Source organism: Copidosoma floridanum, unplaced genomic scaffold, assembly GCF_036245765.1.
Source record: "Copidosoma floridanum isolate Cflo_tuat_1 unplaced genomic scaffold, Cflo_Japanese_pri ptg000001l, whole genome shotgun sequence".
NCBI classification, from domain to species: Eukaryota; Metazoa; Arthropoda; class Insecta; order Hymenoptera; family Encyrtidae; genus Copidosoma; species Copidosoma floridanum.
In genome coordinates, this window is record NW_028321878.1 from 14,620,814 (window position 1) to 14,636,183 (window position 15,370).

Genomic DNA, 15,370 nt, shown 5'->3' on the forward strand with positions numbered 1-15,370 from the left:
ATGGAGAAAAGTGAAGAATGTTTCGAATGTGCGTGCTCGTATGACGGAGAAGAACAGATAGAAGCCCAAATAGAAATAACCATCGATAGCATCGAAAACATTGTGAGTACCTCATCCCCTCGTTTGTAAAGCTGGTTTTGAAGCTGTAAGTAAAGTCACTCCATCGCGGACAGATAAGAAATGAAAGATTATTGCTGGAATTCGTGGTGGAGCACGATAACGCGGTTTTGGGGACAAGTGAATTGATTCGCGTCGATGCCAGTTATGGAAACATAGAAGCTACTCATCCCATCGACTTTACGTCAGAAGTGGTGTTTTCAACTAACGACCTCCGAAGCATAGAACCCATAGTGTCATCACCAGTTTTAAGTAAATACATTTGCAATAAGAAAAAAAACAAAATTAAATAAATAAATACAATAAACCAAACACGATGTGAACTGTTCAGTCAAGGTTTTTGAAATTCTTGAGAGCCGCGATCAAACCGTCGAAAGCATCAAGGGTAAAGAAAGTAACGAAGAAATCCCAAAACGCCGATCTAGGAGCGAGAAAAGCACACTGGGTCTGTGCAACGTCGATCTGTTACCGATAATTTTGGGTACGCCATTCATTTTAAAACCTCGTTTGGCCACCATCTAGTTCAAAGGTAATCACGACCACGTTCACTCAGGGGAAAGGTATCGCACCGAAAAACTGGTCCTTGAGACACCCTCGCTATCCTGGGACGGCGAAATCGTGTCCTGGGCTAATCTACCCAGGTTATCGGTGACGATTAAACGGGTGGACTGCGACGTCGAGGTGCAAGACGCGCCGTTCAATCTTTTGACCATCACCGTCGAAAGTATTTACAATCCGCCGTCATACTTCAATAACCACCTGGACTACAAGTGCGGCACCGTTTGGCGCACGGACAAAGACGTGTGTACCTGCGATTCATTTTGAAAGGACATTTTCTTCCTACTAAAGTTAACGATATGGTTCAAGATCAAAGATTCGAGCATCGTGTTCGGTCGTGGAAAATGGACGGAGCTCCGCGACGTTGAGCAAACCAAGAGCTGGAGGGCCCTCGAAGGACTGAATAGTCGAGCGCGGCTGTCCAAGTACAAGATCAGCTGCGACTGCGAAGGCGTGAAAAACTCTTTCAAGCGTCGGTTCGACCTAAAAGTTACCGATCCCCTATTCGTCTCGATGCACAAAGTTTTGCTTTTCTTCTTTACGAGTTTGGTTTTGCTCTTAGACGACCATCGACCGCAACGAGAAGAGAATCGAGTGGAATTCGATGCACAGAATATTGCTGGACGACGAGTGTGCGGGTCATATTGTGGATCGGTTGAACAGGTGAATTGCGCTGTTGTAGATTTTTCTCGATAAAAAGTGACGCTGCGATGTTTGTAAATTAAGACGCAAGTGTTGGCCTTTCGAGATAATGGTGTCGGAAAAAGACAGTGAAGATCCCAAGCACGAGTCCGATGATGATGGTTTTGGTGCCGTGGTTTACCAATGCTACGTGGACGCGGGGCAGTTGCTTTTTCCAGGAAGTAAACGAGATCGGTTGATCGATATGATTATGGTGATTGCGTTACCTAGATTTTTTTTTTTTTTCATTTTAGCAACGAAGACGCGAATCTTGTCACAACTGTTCACTCAAAGTTTGCCAAAAATGAAAGAGAAAACTGGGTTATCCTCGAGTATATTCATTGATCCCGCAAATCAGGATGACCACGATCGAGGAAGCAATGACTCTTGTGCTGCAGATACAGTATTGATTGCTCGTTCTTCCAAAAACTGCTAAAAAAAATGTTTACTTCTGTGTTGATTTCAATACTTAAAGCTCGAATTCGAGGTGCAAGATGATGTTGAGGACCTTCCTCTTTTTACGGAAAGCGGAGCACCCGTTCTGATCCTAATCGAGTTCGAACTGCATCGTCCATTCTTTGCGTCCCGAGATTTGGAGGACTACATAGAAGCGTAAGTATATTTAGTTAAAAACTAGAAAAATAGGCTTAAAAAAATGGTGTAAAAAAAGCGGAAATTTTTAGCCTGGAAGATTTGAGGAGGAAGCCGAGGCCGAAGCATTTATTGTACGCTTACACTCCGGACTTGGTTCGCGATCAGTACGTCGAGTGTGTCAAGCAACTCGTGGATATACTAGGGGAGGATTACCGAGTAAGTATTATATGGTTACGGATTTTTTTTCTTATTTATTACGTTGTCTCCAGGACACGTCGATGAGTGTATAATGAAAAGTTAGGCTCGTTTACTCGGGACAGATAAGGCAGACAACGTAAAATTTTTTTTTTATTTATCAAAATCGTTTTATAAAATTTAGTTAATTTTAGTATGGTTAACAAAGAAAATGATGCACGGTTTCACATAAGTATTATTAAAATGTCGATGGTAAATTACAACCAATAAATTTTGGCTAATAGCTTATGAATAATTTCCCAAAAATTAAATGAGCTTTGATTTAGCTTACTTTATTCATAATAAATTCTTATACTTAATATCTAACAAAGCTATATAAAATTAGGAGGAAAAGTTGTCTCACAGCCGGATAAGTAGTATGTATATACGTCATTTTCTAGTTCCACCATACACACATAATTTTTCTTTATATATATCTACACATGTGACCAAATCGAGATTTCTTGACAATATTTCAAGAATTACTCGAGAGCAAACCAATATCTAATTTATAATTTTTTAAGAATAAGAACTGATTCTGAAAACCATCTTTTCGTTTTGTCTTGTGACAGAAGGATACTAATAGTAAGTATCTTGTAATCTATGGTGAAACTTATACCATACGAATATGTCAAGTTTTATTGAAATCTGTTGGGCTTTTTTAGTGTATATACGTCAAAAACTTGCAGTACCCTCATTCGGCACTAATATGACAATGAGAAATGAAGTCTTGTGAGAAAAAATAACACTTTAACTGATGAATCACAAAATACTTTAATTATTTACATTATTGTTCAAATCAACACGGACTTGGGTTTTCCATACATAATAAAATATTATTTTTTTGCAGTCCAGTGTCTACAGCTGAAAGTGTGGTTCCTTAAAGAATATTCATTATTAAAGCTAAATCCACAATTTCTGCAGTGAAAATCTTTAGATGTATACATTTTAGTTTTTGCGCCAACAATTATGGCCGTATTATTCGTTGTAAACGAATTGTATTTGTTGCTGTTCATAATTCTAATGTAGTTACTGCAGTTGTGTCGATGAAGCTGCTCTGAAAAATAACATATTTAATCATTTGTTGCGATCTTTGAGTAGTTTAACTATACATTTCTTTATTTAAAATGTCCACAAGAAAACAGTATGATAACAATTAAGTTTATTAACTATTTTTGCTATCAAAATTGAGATTTTAATAAAATTCTGGTCATTTGTTTCCGATGACTGATTGCACGTAATCATTGTTCTGAATTTTCGCATTTACGAAGATGAATTAAATAACTGTTTATAAGACAGTCTTACACACAAAAGAAAAGATCAGAATTATTGTTCAATATATAAATAATCTGTAGTTCTGTGAATGCATCTTCTACCGATGCATTGAAGCACTAATAATTGCAGAAAGGATTATACTATTAATTAAATTGTGACGTAAAGTATCCCTACAGAAACTTGTTTTAAATTGAATTGGTACTACTAATGAATGGTATACGTAAAAAAATAACAATAAATTAATAACGTAGCCAAACTATAAGTTATTTCAATTCAACTAAAAACTTAATATTTTAAAGTGAGAATAAATAAGGTCTTCTGATTACTTCAAAAAATTAAATAATCTACTAATACACAGGTATAAAATACACAATTTTTTTAACGTCAAAAATGTTCGATTTCTGAGTTATTTTACAAAGTTTTGAATAATGAAAAAAAATTTAACCCAAAATGAAGTAACCTCTGTTATTATCTGCAGGTAATCGTAAAAGACTAATAGAAGCTATTAAAATTATTCGAACTAATTGAGCAACTGTTGAAAATTTACATTACTTTCAAAGTATATCTAATGATAAGAAATAACTCTTATCTTGTTTTCCGAAATAATAAAAAAGTAACATCTAGTTATCATTTTTACAACATATTTATACATGAACTTTCGTCATTTTTCGAAAATTATTGAAATTAGTTTTCATCTTGTTTGGTCGACAGCCAAGAATAGCTAAAAAATTTGTTCAGTTTAAGAATGCAATAGAAAAATTTATGAAGTTATATTAGAGAAGCGTTTAACATCTCATTTTTAAATCTTTTTAAGTTCTACGAGGCAATATCATTAGTTTTTTAGATTTTTGTTTTCTTTACCCCTATTTTGGGAAAATTAGTTTTCGATACCTTAAGGATTTGTTTCGAGAAGTTGCTACAAACCTATATTGTTCAAATTATTTTTTCGTATTTCCATGATTGTTCTCCTATTTATCACGCTGAAAAACTTTACTGTATCGTGATTTAAAAAAAAACTCTGGTCCCTGTACTAAATGATACAAGAGGCTTTTCTTAATTATTTTTTCCATGGAAACTGTTATAATTTCAATACACTTTTGGCACAAAGAATTCCGTTCATTAAGTGGATTATGAAAAAATATTGGACACGTCTATTAAGTTTTTTTAGTTAAACACTTCTAGAGATGAAACTCAATATAGTCAAGGAATGGTGGTTGTAATGACGTCTCCTGTATATCTACTACAGATAAAACGCTACGCGTAAATTAAACTTGCTTTATCTCCTCGTTTATCTCTGTTTGTTTTTTGAAGTAAAAAAAAGAAGTAAGTATTATTATTATACATTGTATATTATATTATTACATACGTATTCAATATTATTTAATAATTTGCCTGACGGTCCAAGTGAAATTTTTATGCAAGAACCTTATTAACTTGTCAATTTTTAATTAGTATATAGATAGAAATTTTCTTAAAGGTCGTATATTTGATTTATTAATTTTACTTTCTAATTATCCATAGATAGTTTTTCAAGTTGATATAACAACTCAATAATCATGTGAACTATTTTTGAAACCTCTTTTTATCTATAGTTAAGCACTAAAGAATTTTCGTACAATTTTTTTTATGCCAACTTTACATTACATTATCACATCATTGTTGGTGACGTAATGAATTTTTCAGTTTTTTAATGTTCACTTTTCAAATTCTGCTTATGGTGCAGAAATAAATCGAAATAAGTTACCGAAGACATGAAAATACTAATCATACGAAGTTTATGAATAAATAATCAGAGCTTGTGAGGTGTGACTGTTTTTAATTATAGAAAAAAAGTACTCACTATTTTTTTTTAAAGTATTACAAAAATAATCCTAATACTTTTTGCAAAAGTTAAAAAAAGGAAACATGCAAAGTAAACTACATATTCTACATATTTACTCATTTTAAGTTAAGATTTATATTTACCAAAATAATGTTGAAGTATTCCAATAAGTTCAGTGCTGCCGATACGCTGGTGTTACAGTCAATGTGACAGCATATATAGACTCTTCATACTATTAGTGTTGTGATATGTTTACCACCACCACGGCCTCTTTGGCTCTGGGCTATAGCTATTCGTATAGTCATTTGTACGATAGGAAATAGTGGATGACATCACAAGAGCATAAAAAGAATGTTTCCTACTTTAAAATTATGAGCGTGACCACAAAAGAAATATACTATTTATCAAAAATTGTTCACTTCACGCGCTAGTATTTTTATTTTTAGCTTATCTCTTACCCCTTATGAGATATCGGTAAAACAAACTATCAACTCTATTTTAAGGGTGAATGATAAAAGCTTTGAAATTTTTTACTATTTTTAACGTGATCTACGGTTTAGTTTTACATCAAATTGTGTGTAATAACAAAAATGACCCTTTGGAGATCAATTTTTAGTTTCATCGGTTTTTACTATCAATCTTTGGCTGACCATGGCTCTCCAAATACTATTATGTATAAAAAGCATGCAATGATTGCGACTACCTTGACGCATTGCACCTCCAACTGTAGACTGAAAAAAAAACTGTCCGCATCATAATGTCTAATTTTAGTTTTACTTGCATATCGTACGTTACAAGTTAATGAGACTGTGAAAATTCAGATGAATATAGTAAGTGCATAATATATACCTAAGATGCTGGTTATTGCGCTGTGATTTAAAAAAATCTTCTCATAAGAATCAAGATTTGAATTAAATAATCATCAAAACTATGAAACCTACAACTCGAGCGATTTAAAACGGAATGCTAATACAATTTATCAATTGTAAATGTATATTATTTCTAGTTTGATTTTAGCATTTGTCCAAAGTCATCAGTAAATGATTTTTATGAAAAGTCACCATTCGGTTTATACATGTTGAAAAAAATATGTTGTTGGTGACTGTATTTTTTAAGAAAAATTATTATTTTAAACGAAACGCAAGTAAGAGTTTTTTAGCTCTTAAGTTAACTACTTGATAAAAATACAATCATTTATCGAGTAAAATTTTTTACTCATGGAAAGTCAAGTTTCAAAATAGATGTACCGAATCTATGTTGTTGAAGTATGTGATTCCAGAATTTTGACCTACTTTAAGTTAGTCATTGATTACGCATATTGTAGTTGGAAGTAAGTGATTCCGTTTTTGTCAAGTTGTTAGCGGAAGAGTTTTCATTTGCGTTTCATTTGAAAGAATTAAATGATAATAGTTATTAAATTGCGTAAAATAGTTTTATTTTTCGTGTACAATGAGGCAGTTGATCAACTAGTTGATCCTGTGTAAAATAGCCATAAAGTTGCCAATAATATATTAAGAAATCGCAAAAAAATAGCTGTGCATACATCTAAAAATAATTAAATCGCCAACAAAAGTGAAAAAAAATTTTGATTTTGGCGTTAAATCGATACATGTAAATGCCACCCTACAGTTGCTGAGTGTAGCTGAACTATACCACTATAGAGGTGGGAGGGGTGTGAGATCAACGCTAAGTAAATCGACAGTACATGAAAAAGAGCACCTTTTTGTTTACTCACTTTCTCTCTCTCTCTCTCTCTCTCTCGGTTTTTTTTTTTTTATTTTTTTTTTTATTTGATACTAGGCTGACTCACATGTATACAGAAACTAGTGTGTCACTCGTGAGAGATCACGTATTTGTAATGTATATTTTAATTTATCATACTGTAAATTTAGCAAAAAAATTTTTGATTTAAGAATTAGTTGATTATAAAGTGCTAATGATGTATTAATACACATTTAACATTTCCGTAAAATAATTTTTGGATTTTTAAACTTGACAAGCTTAAAAGCTTCTTTTCAAAGTATTGTAAACAACTAAAAAAATTTTTTGTATGATTATATTCAAGACACCAAAAATCTTTACGACGTCGTGGTCGGGCAAATATATTTTTACTAGTAGATCTACATTATTTTAAGACAACTATTGTTTGATGGACTTAATTAACTAGAGAAAATAAAATTTCAGGATTTCGTTGAAAAACACAAGTGGCAAGAAGAGCATGAGAAAATGACAAAGTACTCTAACCCAACGGGTACATCGTGTCAATCTGCCAATCCCAAGCCCAATTCCGGTGATGCAATGACATGTCCTTACTATTACATTCAAGTTGGTCGATGTTATGAAAATTCAAGAACTGAACTTTGTATTCTCGCAAGCCTAAACATTTGATTTTAATTCACCGCAGGACGATTTGAGTCGCTTTAAACAGTATCTTCATGAGTCTGGGAAGTACGCCACGATACGTGATAAGCTGAAGAGCAAAATCATCAACTTGCTAGATCAGAAGCTTGCGCTCAAGCCTTCCGGATGGTATTCAATGGAAAACCAGGTTCACTAAGCCCTTTCTTTCAATCAATCTGAAACTACGACCTGATTGGCCCTCTTCTAATAACCGGTCTTAGCACTAGTCACATTATTCATCTCCAGAGATAAATACCTCATAAAGTAGTAATGAATTAGCAACAAAAAACTGTGCAACGAAATTACGAAAAAAAATTTTCAGCACTGTTGGTTGATATACTTTATTATGAATCATTTAGGGGTAGTTTGGAACGTATTTTCAATCGGCTCCCATTTAAAAGCAATTTGCCCTAAAAAATTAATTCCAACGGGGTTCGCGTCAGAAAAAATCGCTCTACACGCAGTTCTCGGGAAATGCCACCGTTACATATCATGCTGTATATACTTGTTATCAAGAATATAATGTGCAATTTTTTAGGCTATTTTTTAATGACATTAATGCAGCTTGCCAAAACCCACTACAAATGATTCCTAACGCTTTGTAGCAGTCAAAGTGACTCAAAGAGTCATAGTTCTGCTTGTTAGAATTTAAAACAACTTTGGATTCTAATTGCCTTTATCTTTAAACCTTTGTTTAAACCTTTAAACCCAATATTAGTGGCTATCTATGTTTTTATGCCGTTACTTACTTATTTTTCATATCCACTAGCCGATTTTACTTTTTGTGTTTCTTCCTCTGTAGATATGTCTAAATAAGACAGTCCTCAAATAGCTTTCTGTTCATGCTATTATTTTAATTCCTTATGTTCACATTTTTGCTTATCTTGGCTTTCTCTTGATCTCTTTGTCGTTTTATTTATTTTTGAGTCTCTATCAAAACTCATCTATCGTCCATCTGTATGAAAATGTTCTTCTAAGTTTCCGATACTCTTTCTAGAGTCTTTAATTAACGTACTCCTTGGTGAGCACTTATACGTCCTTATTTTTTCTGCATCGAGACACGTAATTTCAGCCGCCATGTTTTTATTACTAGGTCTCTGTATCCATTTCTTCTGCGATATTTGTTTTTATCTCGCTATCTCAATCTACACATTTATCCCCGTCAGTCTCCCTCACTAGGTAATCTGTCTTCGTGATATAAATTTGTTTCTCTATTTTTAAACCGATACCTGTGGTCAAACAATCTTTAACTTTACGTACTTGTCTCTTTTTCAAAGTCAATATTGTTTTATCCATGCTTCGGTTTCACGACTTTGTATTTTCCGAGAAAATTAATAGTAAGATGTATTTCCTGTCTCAAACATATATGTCAACACAGAGTATTTTATTTATATAAATACTTTGAAAAATCGACAGGTAACAACCACCATCTTTTCAACGGCACATTTCCCTCAGCTAAATTAGTAAATACTACCGATTAGCAGCATTTGGCTCGTTCAAACGTCGACAGACACAAAATTAACCATCAAAAAAAATTACTCGCTAGAATTTCATCACCTCGTGCTACACGTTCTTGGTGGAGCAAATGCACACGGCACTGAACGACAAATTGGAGGTTCGGCAATCGCTCACGCCTTGCACCGACGAAAGCTCCGACGAGCTTTGGCTGCGCGCTGAAGAGGCTCACGAGTTCGGAGACCACAAAAAAGCCGACATGCTCTTTACAAAAGTACATTATAATGAAATAGCGACCGATTGTACAGAGGATACATTGTATCGGGTGGAACTCGTTTATTTCATGAAGTGTATGATTTAGTTGGTATACGAGGATCGCAAGAACCCGGACGCGTGGGTGAGGTACGCGGCTTATTTCGCAGGCAAGTCCGAGTTCGACGAGGCGACCGAATGCTGCAGGGAAGCCATCGAGTTGAACGCTCGCCACAAAATTGGGTAAACTTAAATTTCTACTAATCGTTGAAATTTAATCAAAATAATATATTTAATCGTTCCGTAGATTGATGTTTTACGGGATTTTACTTGCCTTGAAAGAAGATTACAACAACGCGGAGGTATTTTTGAAGTCCATCCTTTACATGTACCCGCGGTTTGCCGAGGGCTGGGCTGTCTTACACTTGTTTTACGTAAAGATCCAGTACTATCCAGGTAACTGATTGTAAATTACGGAGACATGCGTGTATAAGAATTTTAATACATAATCATGTTTTTCCAGGCATTGACCTTACCCTCAGTACTGCGGAAAAGTGCCTGCATGACAGGACGCGTGACACGGAAGACACGAGTTTTCTCGACCAAGAGGCTGTCGCGTGGTCAACGATGCTCTGCAGAAAAAACCGGATTTTCCACCTCACGGCGGTGCTGCTGCTCAAACTGAACCTCTACGAGGTGACTGGGCATTACAAATTATAGTTGAGAGTATTTAATCGATACGAAAGTAATTGTTACCATAATGTGTTTTTTCCCCAAAGTTTGCCGAAATGGCTCTAGCCCAAGAGCTGTGCCATGGCGAGAGGGACGTCGAGTTTCTGTACTTCACGAGCGTCTGTCACTACCTGCGCGGCGACCACGCGGGCGCGATAACTCTACTGAGCGAGGCTGAAATGACAATCGGCCTGGTACGTTTTTACATCGTTGTCCTCAATTGAATCGTGTTGGATGGACCGGGTGTAAACGCGGCTGCGTGTTTGTGGTTTACCGATTTGGCTGTTTACGAGATTCAGGGCGAGAGGGATCGAAAACATGCTTGCGCTTGAAAAATCCTTTGATTAGAAGATTTGGAATGGAAAATCGGGGAAGGTCTCGCAGAATGAAATCATACATTTTTCAATCGTATAGGAGATTGATGGAACAATATGTATAATGATATAACTGTGATTTTTTACGTTGCCTCAAAAGATAATTTGCTAAATAATCTTCCTGAGTCCTCAATCTTGTGTAGAATTCGGCACAAGAATGAGTTGTTGGTGAAACTTACAAAAATTAGGCTGCAGAGACGAAAAAAGTGTAATTTTTTTAATATCAAATGAACAAACGAATTGAGCAAAATTGGATAGAACCCACCAACATCTGGTTTTCATTTTGATTAGAGAAAAATACCATGAGGTATCGGAATGACGGTACATTCAATAGTTATTTTTGAAACCTTTTTCTTACATCTTTGAGGTATATTTTTGGGTATGAAAAAAAACGTGACACTATCGGCAACCAGCTTCTTCGATCTTCCATGTCGTCTCATCCACAGGAGTACAGCGTGGCTGCTCTACTGGGCCACTCGCGTTACAAGCTGCACATCACCTACGAGGCAATTGTGAACTATGAATCGGTCGACATGATGTACGACAGACCGGAGGCCATTCATCTGGTCCACATGAGATTGGGCTTTCACTACATCGACTCCGAGGAGTACGAACGCGCGAGAAACGTCTTCCTGCGAGCCAGCGCATGCCCACACCGCACCTGCAAGACTTGGCTTGGCCTTGGGATCGCGAGCTATCACGTAAGTGTGTACCAGAAAGATTTTGGCTTTCAACTTTTTTCCTGCGCAAGGGATACAAATCTTTGTCTTTTCACAAATGATGTCTGTAAGGTGATCAAGCATCCACAGTCGTTTCATGCCTGTATGAGAATTGATTGTTCAGTTTCTAATGGTCATTGTTAAAATGCTTGCAAAAATATGTAAAAATATTTCAAGCAACATTTACATCACTGATTTTTGAAAAATATTGGAAAATGAATAGTGCAGTTCACCGTGGAACAAAAGTTTTTCTTGTTCTTGTATGAGTGTATAAGCTCTCGTAATTTAGTAGAGGATAAATAACTTTTTTTTTAAATACTTTAAGCTTTGGAGTAATTTAAAAAAAAAAAAAAAAAAAAGTAGAAGAAAACAGGCCAAAGCATCAAAGATTAAAGCATATTAAGCCTCTGCACGGTACTACGGAGAATTTGTTTTTCTGCTTAATAAATTGATTGTTTTTTTTCTTTAAATGACAAAAAATGGCAAATACTTTTTACATAAATTTTTCTTTAAAGTAACGGCACCAAAATTTAAGTACTGATTTTTTTTTTCTTTGTGGCATAATAATATGATTTAAAAAATTATTGATTTAAAATACTTCATGTGCTATTAATCCTTTTTTTTAATGGGTTAACAATAAAGCGTTGCATAATTTCATATAAATATGATAAAAATGTCGATACTAAATAACAATCAATTTTGGTAAACAGCTTATAAATATCTTGTTTTTTCCCGAAAATTAAATAAGCTCTGATTTAGCTTACTTTATTCATAACACATTCTTGTATTCGACACCTAAAACAGCTACATAACGTTACGAGGAACAGTTGTAATTTTTAACTTTTTGAAGAATAAGACAAGATTCTGAAAAACATCTTTTTGTTTTGTCTTGTGATAGTCCTAGGCAGGATACTGATTAAACTTATACCGTACGACTTTGACAAGTTTTATTAAAATCTGTTGTGCTATTTTAAGTATGTATGAGTCAAAAACTTGCAGTACTCTCATTCGGCACTGACATGAAAATGGAAAGTGAGGTTCCATAAGAAAAAAACAATAATTTAAGAGATGAATCACAAAAGATTTATTATTTAAATAGTATTCAAATCAACTTGGACTTGATTTTCCATACATAATAAAATGTTATTTTTTTGACATCCACTTTCTACAGCTGGTAGTGTGTATTTTAACAGCATTTTCGTTAGTAAAACGAAGTTGACAGATTTTGCAATGATAGAAATCCATACATTCAGATGAGGGACTTTTGGTTTTTACATCAACAATAATGGCTATATTTTTACGTTTACATGAAAAACATTGATATGATCCTATCTTACCACAGTTTTTCGATTTTATACCATAAGTGCCACAGAGTTTGCACTTTTCATGGACCAAAACACCAGCCGACGTTACTGTGGTCTTGTAACTGTTGTTGCTCATAATTCTAATGTTGTAGCTGTTGTTCTTGCAGTTGTGGTGATGAAGCTGCTTTGAAAAATAAAATGATAAATCATTGGTAGCAATATTTGAGTGGTTTAACTATATATTTCTTCATTTGAAATGCTTTTAAAAAAACAATGTATGATACAAATTAAGTTTATTAACTATTTTTGCTATCAAAATTGAGATTTTAATAAAATTCTGGTCATTTGTTTCCGATGACTGATTGCACGTAATCATTGTTCTGAATTTTCGCATTTACGAAGATGAATTAAATAACTGTTTATAAGACAGTCTTACACACAAAAGAAAAGATCAGAATTATTGTTCAATATATAAATAATCTGTAGTTCTGTGAATGCATCTTCTACCGATGCATTGAAGCACTAATAAGTGCAGAAAGGATTATACTATTAATTAAATTGTGACGTAAAGTATCCCTACAAAAACTTGTTTTACGTTGAATTGGTACTACTAATGAATGGTATACGTAAAAAAATAACAATAAATTAATAACGTAGCCAAACTAAAAGTTATTTTAATTCAACTAAAAACTTAATATTTTAAAGTGAGAATAAATAAGGTCTTCTGATTACTTCAAAAAATCAAACAATCTACTAAGAAAGACAATTATGTGTCACCAAGTATGCACAAATACACAATTTTTTTTTTTTTTATTATGTCCAGGTAAGCGTAGAAGACAAATAGAAGCCATTAAAATTATTTGAATAAATTTTTCAAAGTATATTTAGTGACCATCAGAAATAAACCTTATCTTATTTTCTAAAATAATAAAAAAGCACATCTAGTTATAATTTTTACAACGTATTTATATAGGCCAACTTTCTTCGTTTTTCGAAAATGCATCAAATTAGTTTTTATCTTTATTGGTCAAAGATAAGAATAGCTAGAAAATTTGTTCACTTCGAGGATGCAATAGAAAAATTAATGAAATTATGTTAGAGAAGCATTTAAGTGTAAGTTTTTAGCATCATCTTGTCACAAATTGATATTTATCCAAGTGGTTAAGTGATCTGGTATTTCTCTGTAGTCCGGAAAAATTAGTTTCTCTACTCGGCATAATAAGTCAATTTTTTGTGGTATTTTTTAAATTGAAGAGATTTTGTAAAGTGAGACATCGAACTGATGCTTAGTTCAAATTTACATCACTTGTTTTTAGTTTGTAAACGATTTAAAAATGTTTTTAACCTAATGCAAGAAAAATATCGTTCCAACATGAAGAATAAAATAGTTACTGTTACAAATTAGTTATCAAACTTTATTTGGTCCGTTAAGTAGATTATCAGAAAACATTGGACACTTCTTTTATCTTTTTTCAGTCAAAAGAAAACTTTTTGAGATGGAACATAGCATAGTCAAGGATGCGTTGTTAAATGACGTCATATATTTATAAATTAAACAGTCGGTTTTTGTTCAATTGAAAACAGAAAATATACTTTTTGTGCAAGAACCCTATTGATCTATATATTTTTAATTAATATAGATGGAAATTTTCCTAAAGCTCGAATCTTTGGTTTATTAATTTTACTTTTTAAGTATCTGTAGCTTCTTAAGGTTATTTAACAACTCGAAAATTTTTAAAGTTATTTTCAAAACCTACCTTATATATAAATAAGAATTATTATATAGAATTTTCGTAAAATTTTTTATTTGCCAACTTTACATTACATTATCACGTCATTGTTGGTGACGTAATGAATTTTTTAGTTTTTTAATGTTCACTTTTCAAATTCTGCTTATGGTGCAGAAATAAATCGAAATAAGTTACCGAAGATATCAAAATACTAATCATAAGAAGTTAATGAATAAATCATCAGAGCTTGTGAGGTGTGACTGTTTTTAATTATAGAAAAAAAGTACTCACTATTTTTTTTTTAAAGTATTAAAAAATAATCCTAATACTTTTTTTTGCAAAAGTTAAAAAAAGGAAACATGCAAAGTAAACTACATATTCTACATATTTACTCATTTTAAGTTAAGATTTATATTTACCAAAATAATGTTGAAGTATTCCAATAAGTTCAGTGCTGCCGATACGCTGGTGTTACAGTCAATGCGACAACATTGCTAGACTTCATATTTATAGTGTTGTGATATGTTTACAACCACCACTGCTCACTGCCCCTTTGGCTCTGTACTGTACTTAACTACTATCGTAGTCATTAGAAAAAATAAATTTCTTTTTAGAAACTTTCAACTCTAGAGTAATTAAAAAAAAAAAAAAAAAAAAAAACTCCATACTATATTAACAAATGAGATTTTTTCGTAAAAGTGAAAGTTTCAGGTTAATTTTCATGTCTATCTATTTCCAAAATATCTGTAAATTTAATCCTATCTTTAAACACTGCTAATCTTGAAAACATATTTTTTAAAACACAGTCTACATATTTTTTTCATAAAAATAAAAAAAATCTAGAGTTAGTATTTTCTTTTGGAGTAACAAAACGATTTTTTCCCAACATTTTTGAAAACTAGAATATAACCAATAATTTTGACGAGTAAAAAATTACTGGTTTATCCTTATAGCTAAAGATTTACGAGGAGAGCGAAGTGGCGCTCATGGAAGCGAATAGAATCGACGACGAAGACGCTGAGGTCTGGGCTTACTTGTGTTTGTTGAGTATGGCGCAACATCGACGCGATGAATTTGCTCAGTGTTACAGGCAAATGGTAAAGGTAAGGAGTAATAAAAGTGG

At 33.3% G+C, this 15,370-nt stretch overlaps 1 protein-coding gene across 1 annotated transcript in view; it reads left to right on the forward strand.

The window, feature by feature from the left end:
- LOC106640537 (cilia- and flagella-associated protein 70) overlaps positions 1 to 15,370 on the forward strand; it is a 15,606-nt gene continuing 236 nt past the window's right edge. Inside the window, exons 1-19 of the mRNA XM_089589966.1 lie at positions 1 to 102; positions 174 to 369; positions 449 to 598; positions 671 to 918; positions 985 to 1,128; positions 1,238 to 1,338; positions 1,402 to 1,538; positions 1,611 to 1,745; positions 1,851 to 1,968; positions 2,040 to 2,166; positions 7,466 to 7,606; positions 7,686 to 7,829; positions 9,228 to 9,410; positions 9,498 to 9,631; positions 9,696 to 9,844; positions 9,912 to 10,084; positions 10,168 to 10,314; positions 10,908 to 11,195; positions 15,201 to 15,350. Of these exons, the coding sequence (XP_089446092.1) occupies positions 1 to 102; positions 174 to 369; positions 449 to 598; positions 671 to 918; positions 985 to 1,128; positions 1,238 to 1,338; positions 1,402 to 1,538; positions 1,611 to 1,745; positions 1,851 to 1,968; positions 2,040 to 2,166; positions 7,466 to 7,606; positions 7,686 to 7,829; positions 9,228 to 9,410; positions 9,498 to 9,631; positions 9,696 to 9,844; positions 9,912 to 10,084; positions 10,168 to 10,314; positions 10,908 to 11,195; positions 15,201 to 15,350 (2,967 nt within the window). The remainder of the gene's footprint in view (positions 103 to 173; positions 370 to 448; positions 599 to 670; positions 919 to 984; positions 1,129 to 1,237; positions 1,339 to 1,401; positions 1,539 to 1,610; positions 1,746 to 1,850; positions 1,969 to 2,039; positions 2,167 to 7,465; positions 7,607 to 7,685; positions 7,830 to 9,227; positions 9,411 to 9,497; positions 9,632 to 9,695; positions 9,845 to 9,911; positions 10,085 to 10,167; positions 10,315 to 10,907; positions 11,196 to 15,200; positions 15,351 to 15,370) is intronic.